This window comes from Arvicola amphibius, chromosome 2 (assembly GCF_903992535.2).
Source record: "Arvicola amphibius chromosome 2, mArvAmp1.2, whole genome shotgun sequence".
In the NCBI taxonomy this organism is placed as follows: domain Eukaryota; kingdom Metazoa; phylum Chordata; class Mammalia; order Rodentia; family Cricetidae; genus Arvicola; species Arvicola amphibius.
Genome location: NC_052048.2, coordinates 145,838,813 through 145,865,764, shown reverse-complemented (window position 1 = coordinate 145,865,764; position 26,952 = coordinate 145,838,813). Strand labels below are relative to the sequence as shown.

The 26,952-nt window shown below is 48.0% G+C and overlaps 2 protein-coding genes across 2 annotated transcripts in view; both read right to left on the bottom strand.

Annotated features, from left to right (window-relative positions):
- Nucleotides 1–22,046, bottom strand: part of Cnpy1 (canopy FGF signaling regulator 1) — a 35,598-nt gene extending 13,552 nt beyond the window's left edge. Inside the window, exon 1 of the mRNA XM_042054591.1 lies at nucleotides 21,948–22,046. Coding sequence (XP_041910525.1) covers nucleotides 21,948–22,046 — 99 coding nt within the window. The remainder of the gene's footprint in view (nucleotides 1–21,947) is intronic.
- On the bottom strand, nucleotides 20,035–20,466 carry LOC119808038 (40S ribosomal protein S23-like). The gene has a single exon (XM_038320356.1). The coding sequence runs from the start codon at nucleotides 20,464–20,466 to the stop codon at nucleotides 20,035–20,037; it is 432 nt and encodes a 143-aa protein (XP_038176284.1).
- Nucleotides 22,047–26,952: the final 4,906 nt, after the last annotated feature.

Below are 26,952 nucleotides of genomic sequence, written 5' to 3'. Positions count from 1 at the left end.
TGGCACCTTGTTGTCTGGACATAGTCCAGTGTCCTTGAGTTCTGTTTCTCAACCAACCTCAGCAGCCCCTGTTTCTTGTCATGCCCTATTAAAGGGCAGAGTGGGTCTTAGGTGAAGGCTAGATGGTGTTCTCCCAAATTCACACCCCAGGGCCTTAAAACATGACGCATCTATAGATAGAATCTTTGAAGAGGGAACCAAGGTTAAGGGATATATTTGGGGGTGGCCTTTCCCTGCTCTGTATATATGTTTCCTTACAAGAAGAGGAGATCGGAGCCAGTTGTGGCGGCACACACCCTTAATCTCAGGCCCTCAGTAGACAGAAGCACGCGGTTATCTATGAGTTCGAGGTCAGCCTGATTTATACAGTGAGTTCCAGGCTACCCAAGGCTACCCAGTGAGACCCAGTCTCAAAAAATAAAACAAGATGAAGAGGAGGAGAATCAGACACAATGCACTGAGGGGTGACACGGAGAGAAGACAGCATCTGTAAGAGAGGAATGTCAGCGGGCTAGCCCTGCTGCCCTCTCAACTCGCACTTCAGGAAAGCTGACTAGGGACTTTGTTATGGGGACCTAGCTAAGGCACAGGGATCCTGAAGGCCCAGCTCCCACCTCGCTGATTATAACCCAGGCCCAGCACACTGAACAAATCCAAGGGGCAGGTGATAGTGGGCTGAAAAGACTCACAAATGCAGAGGTAGCTGGCTTTCCAGGCCAAGTCCTAGGAAGGCGCTGCTTGCCTCATGAAGCTCTGAGATCAGTCCTTAGTGTAGCCTTGTGGGGAAGGGGCCTTGGGCTGGGGACTGACCTAAATACAAGAATCTAGTCAGACTATACTTACCAAACTGTGGATAAGGCTGCCAGGGACCTTTGGTCTCCCAGAATTCTCTCTGTCAGTGGGGCCATAGCAACACCATTTTGTGTATCTGATGAAACATTCAATTAGCCAGGTACACTGACAAAGGCAGAGTCTTGACAGTCTCGGCTGAGGGCACAGACTGCCTTAGAATTTGCACACTTTAGTGACACGAATTTCAGGAGAGTGGGGGGCTTCTGTGCTCTTCACAGACAAATGGTAGGGAGGGGATGCCATGCCCTGCATCCTGACAAGAACAGCTGTGGGTGAGCTCTAATGAGCACACAGCCACCCTCTGTGCCCCAAAGCTCTCACTGGGAGTGTCTTCTCCCTTCCTCTCTAGCTTCTCAGGGTGTGAGAGTTTCTGGGATGGGTGTCAATCATTGGTTCCCAAGCGTGTTCTGGGACCAGCATCAGCTTTCCGTGAGGTTCTCAGGCATATCAGTCTGTCAGAGCAGAAGGGTAGGAGAGGCTGTCTCTGCTGTGCCTTAAAAATATTGTGCTATGTGTATGTATGTGCATGTTTTCTTGTGTGGATGCACACACACATGGGTAGCCACGGAAGACCGAGGAGGGGAGCGGATGCTCTGGAACTGGAGCTACCTGCTCAACTTAGTGCTGGGAACCAAACTCTGGTCTCTGGAACAATAACAGCACTTTTAGCTACTGAGTCATCTCTCTGGTCTCTGATGTGACTTCATTTACTTTTTTTCTTTCTTTCTTTCTTTCTTTCTTTCTTTCTTTCTTTCTTTCTTTCTTTTTTTTTGGGGTTTTCGAGACAGGGTTTCCCTGTAGTTTCTAGAGCCTGTCCTGGAGCTAGCTCTTGTAGACCAGGCTGGCCTCGAACTCAGAGATCCGCCTGCCTCTGCCTCCCGAGTGCTGGGATTAAAGGCGTGCGCCACCACCGCCCGGCTTCATTTACTTTTTTTCATGTGATGTACCTGGAAAGAGCAGGCCAGCAAAGCCTGGAGGGAGGGCCACTTAGGTCCAGGACCAAGAGGTCCTGAATCCGAACCTTGTCTTTTGGACACATGAAGAAAGATGTCTCAGTTTTGAGAGCAGCCCATGTGGAGGGCCAGGCAACCTACTGTTTTGTGAGTTTGACTCAGGTGAGACACCATAGCATGAGTGAGGTGATCAAAACCAAGAACAAAGAGTTTAGGGTGGCAAGATGGCTCAGAGGTCACAACAAACCTGAAAGCCCGAGTTGGATCCTGCAACCTCATGATAAAGAGAAGTGACTGCTGAGAGTTGTCCTTTAACCTCTATACACATACTATGGCACACGTGTGCACTCATGCACATGTACACCAGGCACGCATGTTCATAAATACAATAATAAAAATCAATTAAAATTTTTTTTTAGAACTTGGGTGTAGCTGGTAGAAGAATATTGCCCTGGATGAGCCAGGGCTTGGGTTCCACTCTCAGAAAGTTGTAAAAGAACAGACTGGGGGTTACTCACGGTTGAAAACAGGAAACAGAGGCATGGGAGGGGTCTCCAGCAGTCCCTGGCCCCTGCAGTGACGTCACTGGTGCCGTTACAGAACTGAACATTCCAGCCCTGTCTGACCTCTCCTCATGTCATCCTGGCTCCTGCCAGTGTCTCGGCTTCTCCAGAGACCACTGCCCTGAGCCGAGGCGCCCACGTGACTGTGCCTTCCTACTGTCTTCAGGAAAGGCTTCTTAGCAGACTCTGTCCTTCCAGACGTCTGGACTTGAGACATGGGTTTGATGTTTAACATTAGGTGGTCATGTCTCCTCTCAGTTCAGACGTTTGTCTCAGAAAGACCAGTACATGAACAGACAGGTTCAATTCCAGATAGGAAAGGGTGGGTGTCACCACCTGGGAGCTGGTGGGTGGATTATTTGTGCTCTCTTGGGCTCTCATACTATTCTAGAAACCATATCCTCTGGTTTGCATAGGGTGAGTGTGAGGTATAAGGAGTCAGCTGTCACACACTGGTCCCAGCACTCAGGAGACAAAGAAAGGTGAATCTCTGTAGATGGAATGCGGGCACATAGACACTCCTCCATCAAATCTCTATTAATTCAAGGCCAGCCTGGCCTACACAGGGAGACCCAGCCTCAAAACAACAACAAACAAAACAAAACAAAAAAAGGGACAAGCCCAATCTATGTCCATGTCCCCAACAAAAGCTAACCTGTCTTCATTAAATAACTTTTGTCTTTGTTGTTTATCTCTTTGGGGGCCATTAGTGATTATCTGTCACACAGTCAATGTGTTCACTACCCAAGAATTTAAGAAAACACAAGCATTACTGCAGTAATGGGATTCAGATTATGCAGTGGTTTGAATAGGAATGGTCCCCATAGGCATATGTATTTGAATGGTTGGCCCATAAGGAGTGGCACTATTAGGAGGTGTGGCCTTGTTGGAAGAAGTGCGTCACTGTGGAGTGGCCTTTAAGGTCTCATATGCTCAAGCTATGCTCAGTGTGGCATACAGTCTCCTTCTGCTGCCTATGGATAAAGATGTAGAACTCAGCTCCTTCTCTGCCTGTGGGCTGCCATGCTTCCTGCCATAATGATAATGGACTAAACCTCTGAACTGTAAACCAGCCCCAATTAAGTGTTTTCTTTTATAAGAGTTGCTGTGGTCATGATGTCTCTTTACAACAATAGACACCCTAACCAAGACGGACATGAAGGGAAAAATCCATTTGAAACTTTAGCATCCTGAGGAGCCAAGCTGTTCCTTCTAAGGCTTCACCTGTAAGTACAAAGTTCCACCCTCCATCCCACACAGAAGCAGTGACCCAGACACTCCCAGCATTCCACAGTCTGCACATGTATCAGCAGAGTGCTTTGTGAAGACCTTGGGCTGGTGAGATGGCTCAGTGGGTAGAGATCCTTGTCACTAAGCCTAACAACCTGAGTTCAGTCGTCTGGACCCATAGCATTAGAAGAGAAAACAGAGTCCTTTGACCTCCTCGTGTGTGCTATGACACGTGTGTACCGAGCCACAGACAGACAGACACATACACACCACAAACAAACAAACAAACAAAAACCTATGAGATGCCCCCCAATAATCCCTAGCTCATTACCCAGTGCCTTAATTTGAAGATATTTTAGTGGGATGATAACATTTAAAAGTTATCAGTAACACTGCTCTGAGTGTTCTGTGCACGCGGTATGTCTTACTGCTGGGCTCTTTTATCAGGGACTATTTCTAGCTGTAGATACCAAAATGGGGGCATCAGTCTCACATGCATTTCCACTTGCACTGCCTCGCATGCATTTCCACTAGCACTGCCTCGCATGCATTTCCACTTGCACTGCCTCGTGTGCTTTTCCACTTGCATTGTCTCGCATGCATTTCCACTTGCACTGCCTCGCATGCATTTCCACTTGCACTGCCTTGCATGCATCTCCACTTGCTCTGACTCACGTGCATTTCCACTTGTGCTGCCTCGCATGCATTTCCACTTGCACTGCCTCGTGTGCTTTTCCACTTGCATTGTCTCGCATGCATTTCCACTTGCTCTGTCTCACACGCATTTCCACTTGCATTGTCTTGAATGCTGTCTTTCTGGGTGAGATATGAGAAGGAACTTGGCTAACAGATGTGGGTAAACAAACGTAAACCAAAGCAGTGAGCAGGTCCTTCCTGATGGCTTCTCTTCGCTCTGGAGAGGAACAGGCACCAGCAGGTCACTGACTGCAACTCCCTAACCCTCCATCTGATCTAGCCAATCAAGCTGAGAAGGGGGAGGGATATGGAAGGAGAGAGAGAGAGAGAGAGAGAGAGAGAGAGAGAGAGAGAGAGAGAGAGAGAGAGAGAGAGGAGAATTGGGTATCATTTTCCATGCTGGCTGGATGGCGGCATGGCCTCCCTGAAGACCTGTCTCAGCACCTCTGGGAAGTGGCCCGAGGTCACTTTCTTTGTTGTCACCCAGCTCCTTACCATGCTTGTTTGAATGTTGGTCTCTTCAGCTGATTCTTCAGCCCTAGTGACCAGTATCGGCTGTCCCAGCAAAACCGAAGTTTAACTTTAGTGGTTTATTTCAGGCAATAGATGTGAAACCATTGTCTCTATTCAAACAACATGCTTTCTGCACTATTTAAGGTTAGCAACCTGGGAAATAATGTTGACTTTTTTCGTGCTGGTTGGTGTTTTGACAACTTAACACAACCTAGACATATCTGGGAAGAGGGGGTTTTAATTGAAGACATGCCTCAGTAAGATTGGCCAGTAGGCAAGTCTTTGGGGCATTTTATTGATTAATGATTGATGTGGAAGGGCACAGCCCATTGTGGGTCTACCCTTGGGCAGGTAGACCTGGGGGAGGGGTCTAGGAAAATGAACTGAGCAAGCTGAGAGGACCAAGCCAGTAAGCATTGGTCTATGGCCTCTGCCTCAGTTCCTGCCCAGGCGCCCTTTGGTGATGAATGATGATGTGCAACCCTGAGCTGGAATAAACCGTTTTCTCCCCACATTGCTTTTGGCCATGGTGTTTTATTACAGCAACAGCCTAGGACATTCTTATTTCTTAACGCTGCATTCGGACAAATGCAATTGCCTTGCTAGCTCATACTCCAGGTAACTTAGTTCAGGTGAGAGAATTCTTGGTTGCAGGTAGAATCATGACTGAAAACACCAAGTGCACTGGATAAATCTCCACCAGGAGCTCTGTGCTATGGATGATGGAGACAGAGATCAGTATCACATTCCTACTGGCAAGACCAAACTTCTTCCCGTGCCAGGAACCAAAGAGTGCGGGGGCAGGGGTGGAAATCTATTCTGGATAGAGAGTCAACCCCAATGAGCCTGAAGGTCGCACCTGGTCACCGCGCTCTGAGCAGGAAAAACATGGGTTAGACAGGAGTCACGGCAGTGGAGAAAATGAAGTGAGTCCTGTCCCCAGCACCATGGCCTGGGCCTGAAACCACATGCAGAGCAGTGGCCTTGAAGGTGGCCTGCAGAGCCCTGGTCGCAGACTGCTTGTGGAGAGCCCTGGGCTAAGAGTAGCCTTTTGTGTTTGGGAAGTGTGCAAAGATCCCATGGTGGCATGGAAGAGGTACTTCACGATAGGAGAGCGTGCAGAACTTACATTTCAGCATTGAAAAGATCTTTTTTGAGGCACTGGGGATTAAAGCCAGGGCCTCACATATGCTAGGCAAGAGTGCTACACTGAGGTACGTGTCCAGTCCACTCAAGTGCGGTTATGTTCACTTGTACACTGCCCAAGGCTGAGAGGTGCAGCGGGGTGTGTCTTGTCATGGTGACACTCTCAGTCTCCACAGGTAACGAAGGCTGAGAGGTGCAGCGGGGTGTGTCTTGTCATGGTGACACTCTCAGTCTCCACAGGTAACGAAGGCTGAGAGGTGCAGCGGGGTGTGTCTTGTCATGGTGACATTCTCAGTCTCCACAGGTAACGAAGGCTGAGAGGTGCAGCGGGGTGTGTCTTGTCATGGTGACACTCTCAGTCTCCACAGGTAACGCTACACACACCGCTCTAACCCTGTGATCCTCTTCAGGGGACTTCACATTCTGCACCTCAACTTCCCCTTACCCCAAGTATAACACGGCCTTGTCCCATGTGTGAGGTCATCCTATCGTCCTGCTGCAGTCTCCTGGCCCCTCTAGATACCAAACAGCAATGCCTTCCTGGAAAACACACCTGTCGCTCCACATGTGTGGAACACACACACAAGTACCTGAGAGCACCAAGCTGCTTATCTTGGCATGGCCTAAGGAATCGTTCCCGACAGCCACAGGCATAGCCCTTAGTATACCTGGAGAAGTGAGGGTCAAAGACTGTGTCATAGACCAAGAAATCAGAGTCATGTTACTGGTCACTCACTCCCCTGGGTGGACCAATGAGACCCTTAGTAGTTTTATTCCATAGACTCTTTCCTTGCTGAAGTCCCCTGCCTGTCTTTTGGGTATGATAGGGGACTGGTAGGACCAGGGGCCTCTGAAGGTCTCCATCCTAACCGTTCATCTTTCTTCACAGAGGGGAAACAACCTCTGCAGCCAAGTTTCTTGCCCATGGTCACAGGCCTAGTTTATATACTAAAAGCAGAAAATGAGCCGGGCCAACCAGATGCCAAAGACCCTGAGCATCAGAGGCCACAGCGGAGAGCACCTCTGCAGATTTGGAAGAAGGCGCCGGGTCCCTCTGTGGAGTGTGGAATGCTCCCTGTGAGGATCTTCACTGCCCTGTTCCCTTCTTGGGCTAGTCACGCAGCAAGCCAGTCCCGGCCATCCTAGTACACTTGTCCTGTGGCCCCAGCTCTAGAACGTCATTGGGGATGCATTCTTCCCTCAGAACAATTAGTACTCTTGTTTCCCTGCAAACAGGCAGATCCAGAGCCAGACTACATCTATTACATGCATATGTGCCAGGGCATGGTTGTGCCCATTGTGCCACACAGCTCCTTTTACCCCGAGGGAGAAACAGGCAATCCTTTAAATGTTTCCCCATTATCCTCCGTTCTTTACCCGATTTGTGGATCCACACGATTCTTATTCTGTGGATAAGGAGCAATTAACAAGACTAGGGATTTATTAAGGATAAGTCATGCCAGACGGTTTTGACAGCTTGTTTTAAGTGTGACAGAATTACCAAATCTGAGGTTAGATGCATTATGTATTTAGACTTTAGTGCAGTGTCTAATGCCAAGCCTGCAGAAGCATTTCTGCCAAATGGCAGCAGACAGTCATGTACCAGAAACAGACTCAAAGGTCAGAGATAAAGGACACATGACATGCAGCCACACACCCAGACAGGTTAGGAATGGTGCGGAAGGGAGTGGCATTTCATGAAGAGTCATCAAGGTCAATGTTAAAGTCTGTTCCCCATGGGGACATCATCCAGAGGGAGGAGGGGTATACTGTTGACCAGCAGAGATGGTGGGAAGCCACAGCCATCATGAGGCAGTGCTCACCCCACAGTACTACAGGAAAGTCTGAGCAGCAATGGGTCTGGGTTCATTTCCCCCCACCTCCCACCCAAGAATACCTTGCAAGAATACACTGGGAGATGAGCCCACTCAGCCCCATGGAACCAGTGTACTGTCTGGGTCATCCAGCTCTCTGATAGAGCATATGCTCAGGTCTTGATGTTTACACTCATGGGTGCACCTGCTTGGGAAAGGGCCTCACTGGCATGGTGACATCGAGGTCCTGTGTTAGGATGCGTTCTGAAGCCAACGTAATGGGTGCAAGAGTGGAGCCACATGGACACACAAGGCCACAGCTATGTGATCACTGGGATGAACCCAGGCAAGGATCCTGCTGAGTAGGGGCTAGAAGATGCTGGGCTAAACTTCCCTTCCCTCTGGGTCCTCCAGTGAGCCACCCTCAGCTCTAATCTTCTGCTTCCGGATCTGGAAGAGGAAGGTGCTGCTCATCTCATTCCCCTTTGCTGTGAAGCTCTGGAGGACAGACAACCCCCTGTGCCCAGAGACCTACACACCTTCTCCACAAGGTACAAAGCCCTGAAAAGCCACACCTTCCCAGACAGTGACAGGGAAGGGGCTTCTCCTTTCCAGGGCCCAAGAGAAGATTTAGGTCAGTGGAGCTGAGCCCCGGCAGCCATTCACACAGGCAGGGCTCAATCACAGCCTTTGTTTGTATTTATAAATGAGAGGCACGCATCGCCAGCATTTGGCTAGTTAACCCTAATTCTGCGCTAAGCTACGATAATCTCTCATTCTCTCTCACTGTTTCAGGCCTGCCGATCATTATTATTTTTATCTGCTCAGGAGTATTGAATCATCTGTCTTTACCGCCTCCCTGAAGGCAGCAGAGCATCTAGTCTTTCTACATGCTCAAGCAGTAATGCCAGGTTTTGTTTCTTAACCAGAGCCCTTGGTTAATGAGGACATTGTGTCTTCAGTGTATAACACACGCCATTACCAGTTTTTATGCTCAGGTTAGCTGATGTGATCCTGGCACCCTAGCATGTGTAGGGATGTGCCCTGAGGTCCTTCTCAGACCTACCCTCTGACAGCAGGGCTCATCATAAGGCAGAATTCTTCTCCGGGACAAAAGGGCTCATGTAAGACTGCGTCACTGCACCTTGCTCATGAACTGGCACCTCCAATCTCACAGGTGGCTCCCTCATTACCCTGGGCATCCCCAGCTAAATCCAACTCACAGCAGCTAGTCACACAGCTGACCTGTGGCCCCCTCCTTCCCCATGATTTGCTGTGCCTTTTCTAAACTTCACAATGGAGCTAGAGAGGCTTCTCAGTGGTTAAGAGGATTGGCTGCTTTTGCAGAAGACCTGGTTTGTTTCCCCACTCCCCACACAGCTGCTCACAGCCATCTGTAACTCCAGCTCCGAGAGACCTGACACCCTCTTCTGGTTTCTTGGGGTACTAGGAATGCACATAGTGCATAGACATACACATAAAGAAAACACCCATATATGTAAAATAAAACATTAAAACCTAGGCTTCACACCACAGTAGAAGTAGCCAGTCCCAAAAGACCTTCAGAAACTGATAAAGAAGTAACAGCCATGTTAACCATTTCTTCCTTCATTGATTTATCTGACAGAACTAGGGGTGCCCTATGAGCAAAATGCTGTGTACTCAAAGTATAAAAATGCACTTAAAAATTGGCTTCTCAGGGCTGAGAGATGGCTCAGCAGTTAAGAACATTTCTGGCTCTGCTGGAGGACCCAAGTTTGATGCCTGACATCTATATTGGGGTGACTTACAGCCACATGTTACTCCAGTGCCAGGGGACCCACAACCCTCTCCTAGCCTCTACGCACCACCCACACATATGGCATATGTTCACACAGACACACATATACATATACATTTCTAATAGATTTCAGGGGGACTGGCTCAGTTGGTAGAATGTTTTACTAGCACATATGAAGCCCCATGTTCAATCCCTAGACCACATAAATCAAGCATGATGGCACACACCTCTAATCTCAGCATTTGAGGGGGGAGGTAGGAGGATGAGAAATTCAGGATTTGAAGCAACTTGGGCTACATGAGATACTGTCTCAAAAAAGCAAAACAAATAATCAAAATTGCAGTATACAAATAATTAGAATAAAAATATAAAAATATCCACAGCATGAGAAAAAATGTGCACAATTCCTCTCTGTCCCCCAGAAACTGAACTTTTAAAGGTGACAGACACTGGGCTGGAGAGATGACTAAGCAGTTAAAAGCACTGGCTTCTCTTCCAGAGGATCCTGGTTTGATTCCCAGCACCCACATGGTAGCTTATAGCCATTTGTAACTCCAGTGTTAGGGAATCTTCTTCTGGCCTCCCTGGGTACTATATATGTAAGTATTGCACAGACATACATGCAAGCAAAACAGCCATAAACTCAATAAACATTTAGTTTTTAAGGTAACAGTAGGGGAACCAGGCTGATTTAGGAAATAGTGCTGGCACAGAGGACTTGCTGGTCACCGGGGAAGAGAGAGAGCTGGACTCAGACCTATGGTGCCCTGTTAACAGATACGCTCAACACAGCCACTACAGGAAGCATAGAAGAGAAGCAGGAATCACGGGAAGAAAACTCCCCAAATGCCCTGTGAAAGGGGTGGAGTCTGTGTGTGAAGGAGCCCAGCCACACGGGCATCATAGTCCTGGAACGACACTGCAGCAGTGGTTCACACAGGCACTGTCCCTAAAGACGCTTTCAAAGTAATAATGTATAAATAATAATCTGATGGAGAGATGGGAAAAGCTACAAATAAGCAGGCATTGCAGGCAAAAGGCAGCTCACTGCCACTCTGGGAAGGGAAATTAAAACAGGAGTTGAAATGGCATTTTTTTTGCTCTTACTATGTTACTCAAACGGTATTTTCCACAGTGGGCACAAGTAAAACAAAGCAGATTCTTTCCTACATTGCCAGTGGACTACAAAATGCTGAGGTCAGACCACTGAAGAATCTAGATTCTATATCTAATCTATTCTATAGGTGTCAGGTAAACAAGGTAGAATGGCGGTAAAGTGCTTGCTACCTAGTACAAGGTTGTGGATCCTCTCAAACACTGAAAAAATGAGAAGAAAATTAAAGTTATATTAGCAATACACAGGACCTTGATTCCAGGAGATTTGCTGTAACTGTGTTGTATGGTTAAAAAATCCGGAAAGAACCAGAATGCACACCTGCAAGGGAAGGAAGGGTCTGAGTTACTGAGGCACATTTGAAAGATTTTGGTAGGTCTCCCGTCAGCTCTGGGAAGGTGGCACGCATGTGTCTACCAAGTGAGGCGGCTCCATCACCACATCCCGCACTGCAGCACTCACCAAGTTGTGAGCCTTACAGTTTGCCCCATTCTCTCCTGGAGGTCAAAAGTCCCAGATTAAAGTTTGGATGGTTTCATTCCTAGTGACGGATCTGTGTCCACAAATGGCAGTGCCAGCTCTGGGGTGTCTTCTTATCAGGTCAGGATCCCACCTGAGGCCTCTTTAGCCACGGTCCCTCCATTTACAGGCCCTTGCCTCTAACTACAGTCATGGAGGCAGAGCTCTGTCCTATGATGTGGGGGACACAACTAGGCCTGTCCCAAGAGGAAAGTATGCATGTTAACAATAAATCAAACTTTAACAGTTCTACATTCTTCAGTGGATGAAAAAATAAAATTTTACTGCAGTTAAAAATGACCAAACACTGAACATCTGTCTGCATGGAGCCAGCTAGAAAGGTGCTGATACTCAGAGAGGGTAGATGAACTAGGGTAGGGTGGGGGCAACTTGCAGAATTTTTCCATGAATAGTCAGCTCCCCTCATTTACAGAGGTGTACTCCAAGACCCTAACCAGACGCTCCCAAACCACAGAGAGTGTTGAATCCTGTTTTTTCCTTCGTGTATGTATATATGAAGAAGTTTAGATCAGGTGAGGTGGCTCAGTGTATAATAGTAATTGCTGCCACACCAGATGACTGAGTTCAATCCCCAAACCCCACATGGGGGAAGGAGAAAACCAACTCCTACAAGTTGTCCTCTGCTCTCTGTACACACACATACACACACACACACACACACACAAATATATGTAGTAACAATAAATTTTTTGAAGTTTAATCGGTATATCACTTGAGTATGAATTAACAGCTGAAAATGAACACACTCCCATTCCATGAGCTCCCTATAGCAAATTACCAAATTGAGGAATCAAAGAGCAATCAGAAGGGAGCGCTGGGTGTTGTGTCACACCTGGAATTCCTCCTACTTGGGGAAGTGACATTGGATCAAAAACTCACGGGCAGCCTTGGCTACACAAGGAGACATCTCTAAAATTAAAACAACCTTCGTGGAGTGGCTCACACCATCTCACCATTCAAGAGGTCAAGGCAGAGGACTGCCACAAGTTCAAGACAGCCTGGGTTTCATAGTGGAATCAAGGCTAGATTGGGCTACAAAGCAAGATCTTACTGCAAAAAACAAACACAAGGGGTAAGGGGTGAAGAGTTAGCAGAAGGAAGGCACATAAAAGCCCATTTTGCTCACAGAAACTACACAAACTATAGAATTTAAAAGATTGCTTTTAAGATAATTCCTCGTAATTTTGACTTCAAAGAGATGTTTTGGTTAGTTCCACTGCTATGGTACAACTCTATAGCCAAAAAACCAAAACCAAAACAAAACAGCAACAACAACAAAAAACTTGGGGAAGAAAGGTTTATTTCATATTGCAGTTTGTAGTTCATCATCCAGGGAAGTCAGGACAGGGGCCTGGAGGCAAGAAGTGATGCAGAGGCCATGGAGGAGCTCAGCTCAAGGCTTGTTCCTCATGACTTGCTCAGACTGTCTCTTTACAGAGCACAGGAGCACCAGCCCAGGGATGACCCTCACAGGACCTTTACCTGCGGTGGGGCCTCTCTCTCACACCAGTCATCAATAAAGAAAAAGCGCCACAGACCCATTCGGTAACAGGATCTTCTCAACTGAGGTTTCTTCTTCCCAAATGACTCCAGCTTGTGTCAAGTTGACATGAAACTGACCAGAATAATATACTAAACAGTTAAATGGTTAAGATCCAGTAAAAATGATTTGCTAAATATCAACGTTTGAAAATGAAAATATTTGGCGTTTTCCTCAAATTATAAGCATTAGGTATACCATTTTGTCTTTATAATATTCCATGAGACACTTCTCCCTAAATTATTTTCTGGAATTTTCTCTCTATTACTTTGGAAACTCAGTATGATAGCAGGAAACTGAAACTTTTGTAATTGGAAGTATAAGAGGGATGTTCCATCTGTAGTCAATGTCAAAATATACTATTATGATTTTAAAATGTCATTTTGTTTTTATTCTATATTTAAAAATTTTTCTGGGGGATGTTGTGGGGGTGAGGCACAGATATAGAGAGACTGGGAGGTGAGAGGGATTGGGGTGCATGATGTGGAATTCCCGAAGAATCATTAAAAATTAAGTTAAAAAATATCACTGAAGCAACACTTGAAAATCCCAAATAGAATCAACTTTAATCCAGTTCTGGGAAGCAAAGATAGGTGAATCCTTGAGTTTGACCTACTGAGACATTTTACCAGCCATGGCCAGACCTTTTCAAAGGGGAAAAATTGGGTTTATTCTATGCATAAACCCTAGATAATCAATTTTTTTTTCTCTATGCTGAATATTTTCATTGTTAAAATTAAATCTCAAGTAATCAGGTCTGTATTTGCTACCAGGCTTAATACTAACCTAATTCTGGGACCTCTTCACCTCAGATTGTGTGCGCTAAACAATAAGCAATTAGACTAACAATGGCATTTAAATTCGGAAGGGCAAGACAAGGAACTCAAATTTAAAATAAATGAATGAAGGCTGGTAAAATATCTCAGTAAAGGCACTTGCCCAGCAAGCCCCTGGCAACCTGAGTTTGATCCCTAGAAGTTAGGGTGCTGACTTCCACATGTCCACATCCTACCCCAATACATATGCACTAATGGATAACAATAATGATTATAAAATAATAATAGTAATAATAATAACTGTATGAGAGGCTGAAGGTCCCGAGTTCTTACAGCTAGGGCATGCTGGGGCTGGGGCCCAAACACTGTCCGGCTCTCTCCACTGGCCTGATTTCTATCTGTCTCCTTTCACCAGGCCCTCCTCCCCAGCTTGCTCTAAACATAGGATGTCAGCACTTCCCCCACAGATGGGAGTATAGAGCAGGGCAGAGTCGGCATTGAGCGGGGATAATTCCTTATTTGTGTTTCTGCTTCCTGAGAGCTGCTCGCTTGACCCTTTGGGAGCTCTGGCCTCTTTCAGACATGGACAATCACACAGGCAGACAGTGAACAGGAAATCCCTGCAGGAATGTCAGGCTCAGGAGGGCAGGCCCAGGGCCAGGGCTCCATGGAGAGAGGATTCTTTTGCTTCATCACTTCCCCTGAGGGACATATGGCTGGGCCCTGTGACCACCACATCCCAGAATGCCCAAGAGCAACAGCAAGAATCTGGCTGAGGATAGGCTTCTCGGTGTGGTTGGTCCTAGCCACCATGTGTGTCCAGAGCTGCGTGTGATCCAGACAGACTTGGGAGCCAGAAAGACCCTAGAGTATGCACACTGTGAAATGTTTGATCAAAGTGACAAGCAAGAATCAGCTTCTGCCGAGGTCTGGATATGTGTTGTATGGTAGAGCTGACACCAGAGTTTAAGAGCTTCTGAAATTCAGGTGACCCACGACAAAGAAGTTTCTGTCTATACCGTTCACAAAAGAGAGTCAGTGAGGTCCCTGTGGGCTGTGTCTCCCTCTAGGGCTTTTTGAGACGGGGTCTCTCTGTATAACTCTGGCTGTTCTGGTCCCTATGCAGACCAGGCTGGCTTTGAACTCACAGAGATCTGCCTGCCTCAGTCTCCCAAGTGCCAGGACTTCACCATCGTGTACACCTTAGCAATTTTTTTAATGGTTATTTTTAATTGTTTGTATGTATGTGTGATGGGGTGTGTGCACATGAGTGCAGGGGTCCACAGAAGCCAGAAGAAGGATGTCAGATAGGTGAGCCACCTGACATGAGTGGAATTTGGGTCTTCTATGAAAGCAGTAGATACTCGACCCCTGGGCCATTTCTCTAGACCCCTCCCTCTAGGTCCTGGCGGTCCCACTCTTGTGGAGTGCTCTCCCTCTCCTCACACAGAACATGTATCAGTCCGTGACATCAGTGGCTTTCTTCTGTTGCTCAAAACCTTGCTTTGTGAGTCAGTGTCACACTGAGCCTGAAGCTCGTGGCTTTGCCTAGACTGGCTGGCAGCAGGCCCTAGGGATCCTCTCTGCCTCCCCAGTACCAGATTACAGGCCCTGCTCAGCTTTTATGTGTTGCTGAGGACCTCTTGTGTGTGCACAAAAAGTACTTTAGCCACTGGGCAGCTCTGCAGCCCCAGAACGCACAGTTTGATTTTACAATACCTTCTGCTTCCTTCTCAAAAGTATTCTGGACTTAAAAAAATGAAGTCTAGATGTACAACTTGAGGTATAAACCCCATGCAACCTTTAGGAGACTATCCCACACTAAGGTGGCATGCAGCCTGCAGCAGGCTGGCTCCTCCGGCTGGGAGAACACTGTAAGCAAGGTCGAGCTCAGGGGAACCAACTCACCCACACACCCCGTCTTCAGAAAACAGAAATCGCTTCTTAACTCCTCATTATCAGATCCCCAATATCCAAACTAGCACCACACATCTTCTTACAAGGGAAAACTGTGATATCTCTAGAGAATGTCTAGGGCGGGTTGAACAGCCACGAATAAACGGCACAGGGATGGCCTTCTATGCACACAGTGTGACAGGTGACTCAGAAGCTGTCTCCAGGTGGCTTCCCTTGTCTGCTGCAGTCATCCTGCGAACTCAGGAAGTTCCACACAGGAGCCTGGCCGAGGACGTGGGAGGAGAGAGCCAGGTACCCCACAGAGCCTGACATTTTTAGCAGGCCAACAAACTAGGCTGCCCTGAGTCTTGGAGTGTGCCATTCTTGAAAAGGGGGAGGTTTCAGCCATTTTCTGGATGGAGCAGAGGGAGGACATGTGGGGTCTACAAAATCAAAGAGGACAAGTGGGGAAGTGAGCATCTTTGACCAGAGAAGAGTATCGGGGGATTAGGGAGTTTCCTCAGAGGAGTTCCTAATTACCTGTTTCTGGTGGTGAAGCTCCTCCCCACGTCAAATGGACAAACTTTGGGATCTGACTGTCCCTGCATTGTTTCAATGCCCATGGGGGGAACTAGGACACTCTTTCCCTTTTAATTCGATGCCCCTCTCTTCTACCCATGGAGAAGGCACAAATGTTAAATTCCCTTGATTTAGGGAGGGGGAGGAGCTTGCTAACCCGTTGAGGTGATCCAGGATGGGAGGCCCTGGGAGAAAGATCCACCTGCTGGTTCTTCCTGGAACAGCACAAGTGTTGCAGGACTATGCTGAGACACCATCCCATGTGTCCTGCCCAGTAAGCAGGAAAGTCCTGGGCTTCCAAGAACTTCCTAATCAGCCAAACTGTCACCATTGTAGCCAGCACACAGCACCGCACCATTCACAGTGATGCTCAGATTGCTGCTGCTCCCAGAGGCAAATAGAAAACCTGTGTTTTTGGTGGTTGTACACTTATTCACATGTGTGCATGCACATACGTGTATACAGAGATTCACTTATACATATGTAAAGAATTAAGATATGCATACACACACTTATGCATGTGCACAGACTCACATACACATGCATGCACATATATACAAATGAGCATACATACAAGGCACACTCGTATGAATATTCAGACTGGGATAATTCATTGCCTGGAACCCCTGCTCTCACCAATTTTGGTTCTCATAATTACCTGTCTGGTGACTTGAGGCTTGCTAGTAAGAAGCTGATCAGGAAGGGAGCCTGGCTGCTGGGATACAGGCTAACCCTGTACTCATCTCAGTGTGTGGTCCAACTGCATTGATTTTGAGGCAACCCTGGTGCCAGGGCCTCGGTACTTTGGAGGTTACCTTTGTGTGATAGCAGGAGATTGGCATGGAGACTTGCAAGTGATAGGACTCTAGAACCAGTGTGGAAGGTGACAGGCACCCCACAGCTAACAGGCTGGACAGGTGCACATGGCTGTGGGTACAGTGTCAGCAAGCACGGGGTGCTCCTAAGTCACAGAGGCCGGCTGAGGGATGAAGGCTGCAGGGAACAGCCTCTGCCTCTTAGGTATTCTTTGGAGGTGGACATGAAGATGCTGCTAGGGGTGTGGGAGGATGGGGAAAAGCCTGGGGTAGCCCTAGCTGAGGAGGGTGCCAAGCTGACCTAAGCAAAGGGATTAGAAGTGAGTTCCCTGTGTTGATATCAGGCATCACATGGATACAAGGTTGGATACTGGTGCTGATCAGTTAATGAGCTACGCCTGTTGGGTCTCATCCAGATGCTGAACACATCTGGGCTGCTGTAGTGGACTGGAGGAGACATCCCTGCTCTTGCTCCTGTTCCTGGTGTGACCACATTGGAAGAGAGGGGATTGATTACAGGAACATCTCTTGGAGGTGGGGAACCAGAGCCTGTAATTCCCATAACCAAGCCCAAAATAAAAGCCCTATTATCTCTGGCATGGAGAGGCCACTCAAGGTGGTGACAGAGGGGTTTTCCCAAGGGGCTAGAGGACAGCGCAGACCCTGAGGGTGATTTTGCGCTCTCTCTGCTACCCATCTTCTCTTTCTTGTCAACTGATGCTCATTTCTTTTGTTCCTGAAGGTTAATGAATATGGAGGTGACATTAGGCTCTTGCACTACCCTGACTTCAGGTGGAACACAACCCTGCTGAGACTCAAGCTCAACCACTTGAATTGCTCACCTTATCTCTCCTTTCCCTGTCTTGTGAGCAGTGGCTGCCCCTGGCTCATCCTAGAGCTGTCTACCACGCTAGGCCTCTGGTATATAAGGAGAACAGCTGAGGAATGAGGAGATGGACAGGCTTTTCTTTGGGTTTGGGGTTGTTCCTGGTTTTTGTTTTGTTTTTGCAAATACAATGACCAAGGCATAGCCCCAAGGCAGATATCCTGGGCCTGAGCTCAGCTCCCTGGCTAGGGCAGGCTACCTCCTAACTCACTCCACGGGCTGTGACAGAGCCTCCCAGGGTCTAGTGGTGCTGGGTGAGTGTCCTGCCCCATGCAGTTTTATGCCCTTCTGCTTATTTGCACTGGGATCTGCCTGGGCAGCCTTTGGGGCAGAAATGACTGACTGAGACCTGAGTTTTCTCCTTGGGACATACAAGGAAAGAACTGAATCCTGCAAGTTGTCCTCTGAACTGAACATACATGCCATGTATATTCTTTTTTTGTTCTTCCTAATCAAACGAACAGTACAATTAAAAATTTTGAATGTTTTCTGTGTAAACCAAGCCAAGGAAACAGAAGCTTTACAATAAAATTCAGTGCAACATTGTCAAATAAGTTCTTTTAAATATTTGCGTATAACCCAAGTTTTATAGTCTTGGAGGTCAGGGGTATTCATCCATCCATTCATCCATCCATTTACCCATCTATCCATTCATTTACCTATCCATACATTGGTGTAGGAGGTCCTTCTGTATTTGTGTTGCTTTTATTGGTTAAATAAAGAAACTGCCTTGGCCTTTTGATAGGGCAGTACTTAGATAGGCGGGAAGACAGAACTGAAATCTGGGAGGAAGAAGGCAGACACAGAGAGCCGCCATGAAGCTGCCAGGTTAGACATGCTGAATCTTTCCCCATAAGCCATGACCTCGTGGTGACATACAGATTATTAGAAATGGGTTGAATCAAGATGTGAGAGTTAGCCAATAAGAGGTTAGAGCTTATAGACCAAGCAATAATTTAATTAATACAATTTCTGTGTGGTTCTTTGGGGGGGGGTTAAGTTAGCTGGGCGGCTGGGAGCCAGGCTGCGGGACACAGCCAGCCTGCTCCTCCTGACAGCAATACATTCATTAATTTACCCATCCATTCATTCACCTATCCATCCATTCATTTATCCATTTACCCACCCATCTATTTACCCATCCATCCATCTATCTATTTATCCATCCATCCATCCATCCATCCATCCATCCATCCATCCATCCATCCATCCACTGGTGTTTGCCCTCTGTGAGGTGAGCAGGAGGTGCAGAGTCAGGAAAAGGAATGGGTTATCTGCTATTTCTGGCTACAGAGAGTCTTGCTTATGCCATGGAAGGTGGCTAAGAGGTGTGGTCATCTTGATTGAGAAGAACCCATCCTTCACCATCTGGAGTAATGGAAAGAGGTGTCCTGATGTCAAGGAAGGCCCCGCCCTCTCTTTTTTTCACAGGACTCGCCAAAGACAACCTATGATCCATTGACCTCCGAATACTTGCAGAGGGTGACACAGGGTGGGTACTAGCTTTCAGCTTCACTCAATAATTGGAACAAGTCAGCACCCTAGCCTTGGCTTAGGTCTGGGTGGTTCTGAGATGGTCATAACAGGCTCCACACTCATGGGTTCTAGTGGGTCTAGGTGTGAGGGTGAGGTTTTCTTGACTGAGGAGGCTGGAGCTGGGGGTGGAAAGTGAGCGCTGATGTCCCACTATTATAAAGGAGCATAAGACATTGTTCCTTTTGCCATAACACTAATGTCCATCAAACTGCCTGTCCCTTCCCTAGGCCATCCTCAGGCCCCTCCAGAGGCCTGCTGTGGCCTTCTGCAGCATGGCATTCACACTAGTCTTGGTCGTGCCTGGGAAGCAGAGTTCAGACCTCAGTGGTTGGTATGAGTCTTTCATGTGATCTACAGTTCTCGGTCTGGAAATCAACTTATGGAGACTTCGAGTCCAGCCCCAAGGATACAGCCACAGGAGCCTGGAGCCAGTGTGGGCCCTGCATGTGGGTGCCCAGTCTGGGCTCTGTCTGTATAAAATTACAGGTCTCTAAACCCAAAGTCACAGCTACCAAAGTCTCTGTACTCAGAGAAGCCTGGAATTTTCTGCATAGGCAGCCAGGAATGGGTATGGTGTTGTTCAGTCTTCTCAAACAAAGTGTCTTCAGGCTATTCTCCCATGCTGGGGACAGCCACCTGCTTTTGTGGCTTTTGGATTTTTAGACTTGGTATAATTTTTATATTAATACTTTATATACAATAACAGAATAGACTTCTCTTTTTCTAGAAGATGCTTTCTGACATTTATATGTTTTCTTTTTTTTCAGAATAGGAAAATTTATTATTGTGTTTCCACTGTCAAAATTTAGGATCTTGGTCTCTCCTTCTTGCCTTTGTACAGAGCCAAAAGGGACACATTGGCTACTTTAACAACCTTAAAGCAGACTCCAGGAATATCACCTACAGCGTGACCCTTTCGACCAAATCCAGCAACCAGAACTTCATTATTTTCCTCAATGAAGTTCAAGCAACCATCATTGGGGACGAAAGCTGTGATCTTCTTGCTGTTCTTGATGAGCTGCACCCTGACACACTTCCTGATAGCAGAATTTGGCTGCTTGGCTTCAACTCCTACTTTTTCCAGCACGATTCCCTTGGCATGAGAGGCACCTCCAAAAGGATTGGCCTTCAGGGCTGTGCCCAAGTGGCCTTTCTTGTATTGTTTATCATGCCACTTCTGGTCCTGTCGGTGGCTGTGGAGCTTCCTGGCAGTATGGAGACCATGACACTTGCTCATCTTGCCGACGCCACGGGCCTGAGAGAAAGCTGTATGTTTTCTTATAACCACCGCAGTGAGCTGATTTAAGGCCCACTAACAGCTGCTAAAGTTCCTGATGGACCGAACCCCCATTTGCCTCGTGTCTGATCCATAATACATGCAATAGAGAGGACACTTTGAAGTTACTTTAAGTCCTGGCAAATCAAAAAAACCTCTTTGGACTAAGCCTACCAAGGTGGGTCAAGCAGGAGAAGGGAGTGGTAAATTGAACTCCTTTTTGATATTAGAAGCCCAGGAGGGTGCAGCGTTCATACACAGACAGCCTTTGGTGAAGTCACTGCAGGATGCTGCAGGAGGGTGAGAAGGGAGATAGATGCTCAGGTCATTACATCCGACTCCCTGAGCAGCTGTGTATCTGGCTTTTCCACGGTGGTCAATATCACAGGGTCTTATTTTTTTCTGGAAGGACATTTCCAGGATTAGAAATTGTTTAATGACTGGGATACTGTGTCTCCCAACAAACAGCTACCCATTTCCTCTAACCCCCTCTAGCCTTGTGCCCTTTGCCTGATCTTCCATGGGACAGTAGTTGCTTCCTTTACTTTTCCTCAGTTGCCCCAATTACCCCATTAAAAAGATCCGTTCTATGGATCCAAGTTATCTAACGACGGATTAGTTAACCCTTACTCAAGTTACTAAAACATGAAAGCTGCTTTTAAAGCAATACTGCTAGCATGTGACCACATGCGCACACACACACACACACACACACACACACACACACACACACACACACACACACACACACACACACACACACACCTCCTGTGGCTGTTCAGCTTTACCTGGACTGGACACCATGCAGGGCAGCTATTCTAAGCTCCGGAATTCACTGTCTGTGCTTGGAAGCAGTGGTATCTCCTAAAATATCTGACCTCCCCTCCAGCAGCTGGCCCTCTTGCATGCAGGTCAAGTCCACTCTCCCTTGCAGCACCTGTCGCTGCAGACCCTTGGGGAGAGCCCCCTTTGAGTAATTTTGAAGGAGGACCTTTCTTTCCCCAGAGCCATGGGCCTGTCTAAGCAGAGAGGAGCATGCATCCTGCTCTCCCCGCGCACTGGAAATCTGTAGGACCAGGAAGGAGGAGGGGTGGAGTGCCCAAGAGGGGCCTGCTCAGCCTTTGAGCATCTGCCCTATCACCTCCCAGGGCCCCCTGCTGGTCTTGTCCAAGAACCATGGACTTGCTATTTTTCATTCTGATGAACGACGGAGCCGAAATGTCTTCCAACTTGACAAAACACAAAATTTAGGTGCTGAGAGAGATACTTCAATTTCAAGCTTAAAGATTACTTTGGGTCCCCCAGGACTCAGAAGCAATTTAGAGCTGACACCCCGAACAAGAGCAAGGTTAGAAGATTAAGACCAACTGCTGTTTGGATAAATGGCTCGTAATTGCCCATATCCGCAATTATATACTGGCACATAATTCCTTTTCCGCTACCTTTTTCCTCTCCTGTGTCCCGTCAGGCCTGATTCGGTAGGAGCCCACCTTGGTTTTCTTCTGTCGAGCCTTGTTGATGTCATGTTCCACCTCATCCATCAGGGCCCTGCATGCTAAACAAGACAGATGGTGTGGTCAAGGGAGGGGAGCAGAATGGGTGGAGGAAGCGCCTGCTGCTCCCCTGGGCACAGAGCTCCTGCGGCCACAGATGTGCATGGGCTCTGGCTGAGAGACAGAAGATTCCTGTTCTGTAGTTCCCAAGACAGCTGGACCATGCTACCCTGGATTCTTTTTTTTTGTTTGTTTGTTTTTGTTTTTGTTTTTGGAGACAGGGTTTCTCTGTAGCTTTTTTAGAGCCTGTCCTGGAACTAGCTCTTGTAGACCAGGCTGGCCTCGAACTCACAGAGATCCGCCTGCCTCTGCCTCCCGAGTGCTGGGATTAAAGGCGTGCGCCACCACCGCCCGGCTACCCTGGATTCTTTATGTCCCTTTTGTACATTGGTCCTTTTGCTTTTCTTTATTAAAAAAAAAAAGATGTTTCTATTTCACGTGTATATGTGTATGTCTGTGCACAATGTGCATGCCTGGTGTGCATGGAGGCCATTGGACTGATGGATCTGCTGGGTGCTGGGAATCAAACTTAGGCCTTATATAGCATTCTATCATTGTATTCTGTCTGTTTCAATTGACAAATGACACCCTTACTAAAGCAAAGCAAAGAGACGTTCCCCAGAATTTAGGGAGCCATCTTTCCTCCTAAAAGCTGGAACCAAACCTGGGTCCTCTGCATGAGCAGCAAGGGCTTTTGACCACTGCACCATCTCTTCAGCCCCTCTATTCTGGCCTTCCAAACCATATGCTGTCCTTTGCACATAGATGGCACTGTAGTAACTGAGGGACCCTGCTAGTGCTGGCAGCTCATCAACCCAGAGCCCCTCTGGTGGTTTTGCTTTGGCCTAAGTAGCCACTTACATCACAGGAAAGCATTGCCCAAAGTTGCCCCTTGCTCTTAAAAGTCCATCTCTGTGAACTCTGAAACACACTTCTTAGGGGCTCTCTGGATGATCTCCCCCACTTAAAATCTTTTTCCCTTCCTCTTAGGTGCTCAGCATCCAGCTTGAGATAGATGAGCTGTTACTGTAATAAAGCCGTTGGTGCCTCCACACCAACCTCCTCAGCTGGACTGGAAGTCAACTTTGGATTTCTTGTCCCTACCTGTCTGTGGACAAGAGGTCAGCACCACAGAAACAGCTTTGTGGACGCTGAAGAAACGTAACAGGAAAAACCCAGGTCCCAAGTACTTTGTGCAGACAGAGCTGCGTGCCAGCCTAGTTGGTTCACCAGGCTGGTGAGTGACTCAGAAGCCGTCTATTCCACCCTGGCTCTCTACCCTGGAGTCTCCTTGCTGGAGCAGTGTAACCCCACACTCCCAGCACCAGCTTTTGGCACTGGAGATATGACCCTGGGTTAGGTGCTCTTCTGAATGAGCATCAGAATGTAGCAGCAGGTGCCACAGGCTGGGCTAATGAGGCAAGGATGGATCGTGTATGTAGCTGGTGGTGGCGTGTTTGCTGCTTTCCTGTCACTTTCTAGGCAGAGGTTGAAATGGTTCTATAGTAGCATGGGTGCTGCCCTGCAGCTGATGCTGGAGCCTCTGTGGTCCAGAGCTGCTTCCCTGGTACCTACACATCCAGCTCAGCAGCTCTGAGCCACCCTCAGCCACAGACTTGGAACTAAGATATTAGTGTCATGCAAGCCCGGCTACCATCTTGAGCCTGCCGATGACAGCCAGGTCAGAATGAGCTGTTGTCAGTCATTATTACCATTACTGGATCAGCATACAGTCATACCACCCAATCTCATCTGGTCTCAGAAGCTAAGCAGGGTTGGGCCTGGCTAGTACTTGGATGGGAGACTGTTACTGGATGGTAAATCCTGTGCAGTTAGCCTGAGGCCTCTAGAGGAATGGCTAGGGTTTCTCCTCAACCATGGTCCACGAGGATGGAAGGTCTGCGTGGCCGTGGTCACAGATGTAACTGGCCATGATTCAGCTGGTACTATGTTGACATAGCCTGTGAGACCGAGAGGCTGCCCCAGGCTATTATCATTACACTCCTAGGTCATGGAATGCAAGCATCCCTCCCAGTGACACATGCTGGCTCTACAACTGTTTGTTCTGGAAGCTCCCAGAAGGGCCAGCTCACCCTTGGTCCTTCTTTTCCTACTACTAGAGTGAGGATGCTGGCTGGAGCTGGTCTCAGGCAGTGAGGAACAGGAAACAATACGATGTCCAGTGATGAACTGTGAGCTCAGCGCCTCCCAGTGGGCTTCCAGATCCCTCCTGGAGGGTTAAAGAGCAGGGGAGAGCAGGGATGGTAGAACAAAGATAAAGGATGGCTTTGCACTTCCCTGTCTCTCCCAGGAAGGACTGTGGTTGTGTCTGGAACCTTTCCAGCCAGCAAGTCTCAGGTCATGGTCACCCTTCCTGGGGCGGGCTGTGAACTGGCAAGGCAGGACAGGAATCCTGGCTATTGAGGCCAAAGAGATCACTGTGGTGTTCACTGTGAGGTGAAGAACTGTCACCGGGCAAATGTTCCTCTCCTAGCCCATTCTGTTCTTTTTCCTCCCCTCCCAGCGACTAAGCAGAGTTCTTTTCTTGTTTGTGACCTACTCACTAACCCCATCCTAGGATCGGGACTTCAGCGTTACTTCTGCGTCTAGGCTCAGCCAGTATGGGACTGGAGCGTTGAGGAGCTACCCAGAAAACAAAACCCCCAGAGGGAGGACCCACAGCCATGGTTTGGGGGAGCTTCTCAGGGTCGAGAAGACACCATTAGGTTCCGGAAAGGACAGGATGGGTGGGAGGGGTTCCTCCAGCACTGCCACACCATCTTCTACCTCCCCAAGGAGGAACAGCTCTTTGAGAAAAGATCATTTTAAATTTCTGCCCCAGGTCACAGAACATGTTAAAGGAGAGTCACATCAGCGACCTGGGCTCCATATTTCAAGTCCAGCATTAATTTAAATGTTAATCTGAAATCTTCACATAAGCCACTGGAGTTTAGAGTTTATTAAAGCAGACGGCAGGAGTGGAGCCTCATGGGGGCACTGGCAGGTCACATTGCCTGCCAGAGGGCAAGCCCCCCGCCCAGCTGGGTCTCCCCATCCTTTCCACACTGCAGCTCCTCCTCTCTCCCTGTCTTCCTCTTTCTCTGACAGAGGAAGATTTGAAAATGGGGACAGGAAATTCAGGTGAGCTCCTGGTTCAGGCGATGGGCCATCTCTAGACATCCACAAGCACAGACCCTGTCCACACATCACCTCCCAGTGCCAGCATGGCACACAGCCTGGACTGGATACGACAGAAGAATTTACACAGAAGAACAGGCAGGTACTGCCTTTCAGGGACTGCTTGCTCTTTGATGCTGTTCCTTTCTGGAAGCAAAGGAATCTGATGCTTGACACTGGCTATCTTCAAGGTACAAAGAAAGTCACTGAGCATAAATCACTGCCCTACCTTGCAGGAGTGCTCATCTGCCTGTGAGCTCAGTCCCAGAAGAAAGCCAGATAGTGAGAGGCATCCAAGGATACCGTTGGCACCCAAGGACACCTGACCCGTCCGGAGACAGGACCCATGGAACTTCCTGAAGCACTCTAGGACAAGGAGCATGGGTTGAGGTGGCTACTAACCTCTGCATGATCAATTATGTTTAAATTGGCATGTGATGTCCCAATAAGAAGGTGTATTGCAAGCTCCACTCCTTTGCAGACATTTAAATGACGGATGGCCTAGCCTGGGTCAACTTCTGAGACAAGAGACACCTGAGCCTTCACTTAGGCTGAAATTACATCTCACTGGGTTGAGGATCACAGCTCACAGTGCGAACACTTCGGGCTCCGCAACTTGGAGTGAGAAAAGCCACTGTCTTAGGGTTTCTCTTGCTGTGAAGAGACATGACAACTCTTAGAAAGGAAACATTTAATTGGGACTGACTTACAGTTTCAGAGATTTAGTCCATTGTCATCATGGCGGGAAGCCTGGTGGCATGCAGGCAGACATGGTGCTGGAGAAGGAGCTGGGAGTTCTACTTCTTGATCCACAGCAGGAATAGTTAGTATGCCACTGAGCCTGGGCTTGAGCTTCTGAGACCTCAAAGCCCTCCCCCCACAGTGACATACTTCCTCCAACGGAGCCACATCTACTCCAACAAGGCCACACCTCCTAATAGTGCCTTGCCACTCCCTGTAGGCCAAGCATTCAAACACATGAACCTATGGGGATCATTCCTATTCAAACCGCCATAACCACCTTCATTCCTCCATTGATGGGCTTACAGGTAACAGAGCTCTGGCATCTTTCAGAAAGGAGGAATTACATACTAGGAGAATGGGGTGGATGGTGCAGGTCAGAAAACAGGACTCACACACACGTAGCCTCTCCTCCACCCAGGGATATTGAAGTGTCTGTTTTGGCAGTCCTGGGTCTAGCAATACCTGCGACCTGCCTTGATATGCATAGTAAAGTGGTACTGTGCAAAGTGTGGAGCCCAAGAACCCCCAAGGCCCCTCTGAGCCTCACCACAGCCATCTTAGAGGGCCCTGGCCACTGTGTAAGGAGTCACACTGGTTACCTCATGGTGAAAGGTTGCCAGGGTCCAGGTCACGTAGGGCTACCAGCCACACTGCACACACAGGCACGGGGAAATGAAGACAAGTGGGAGCCAGTGCCAGGGCCACATCCATGAAGGGCTACCAGCCACACTGCATACACAGGCACAGGGGGATGCTGCGGAAGAGACTGTGGAAGCGAGCTGATGTCTAATGTCTGAGTTTAGGATAGGTAACACAGACAGGTGGGTGGGTACCCATGGAGAAAAGGGGAAGACCCTAAAAAGCCACAGAGACCCAAGAACTAGGCATTGCTGACAAGTCGAGTTAGAGGAATCATATATGCAAATTCGGTGATGGAAAAGTACAAGGTGAGATGGAGGGACAAGAAAAACAA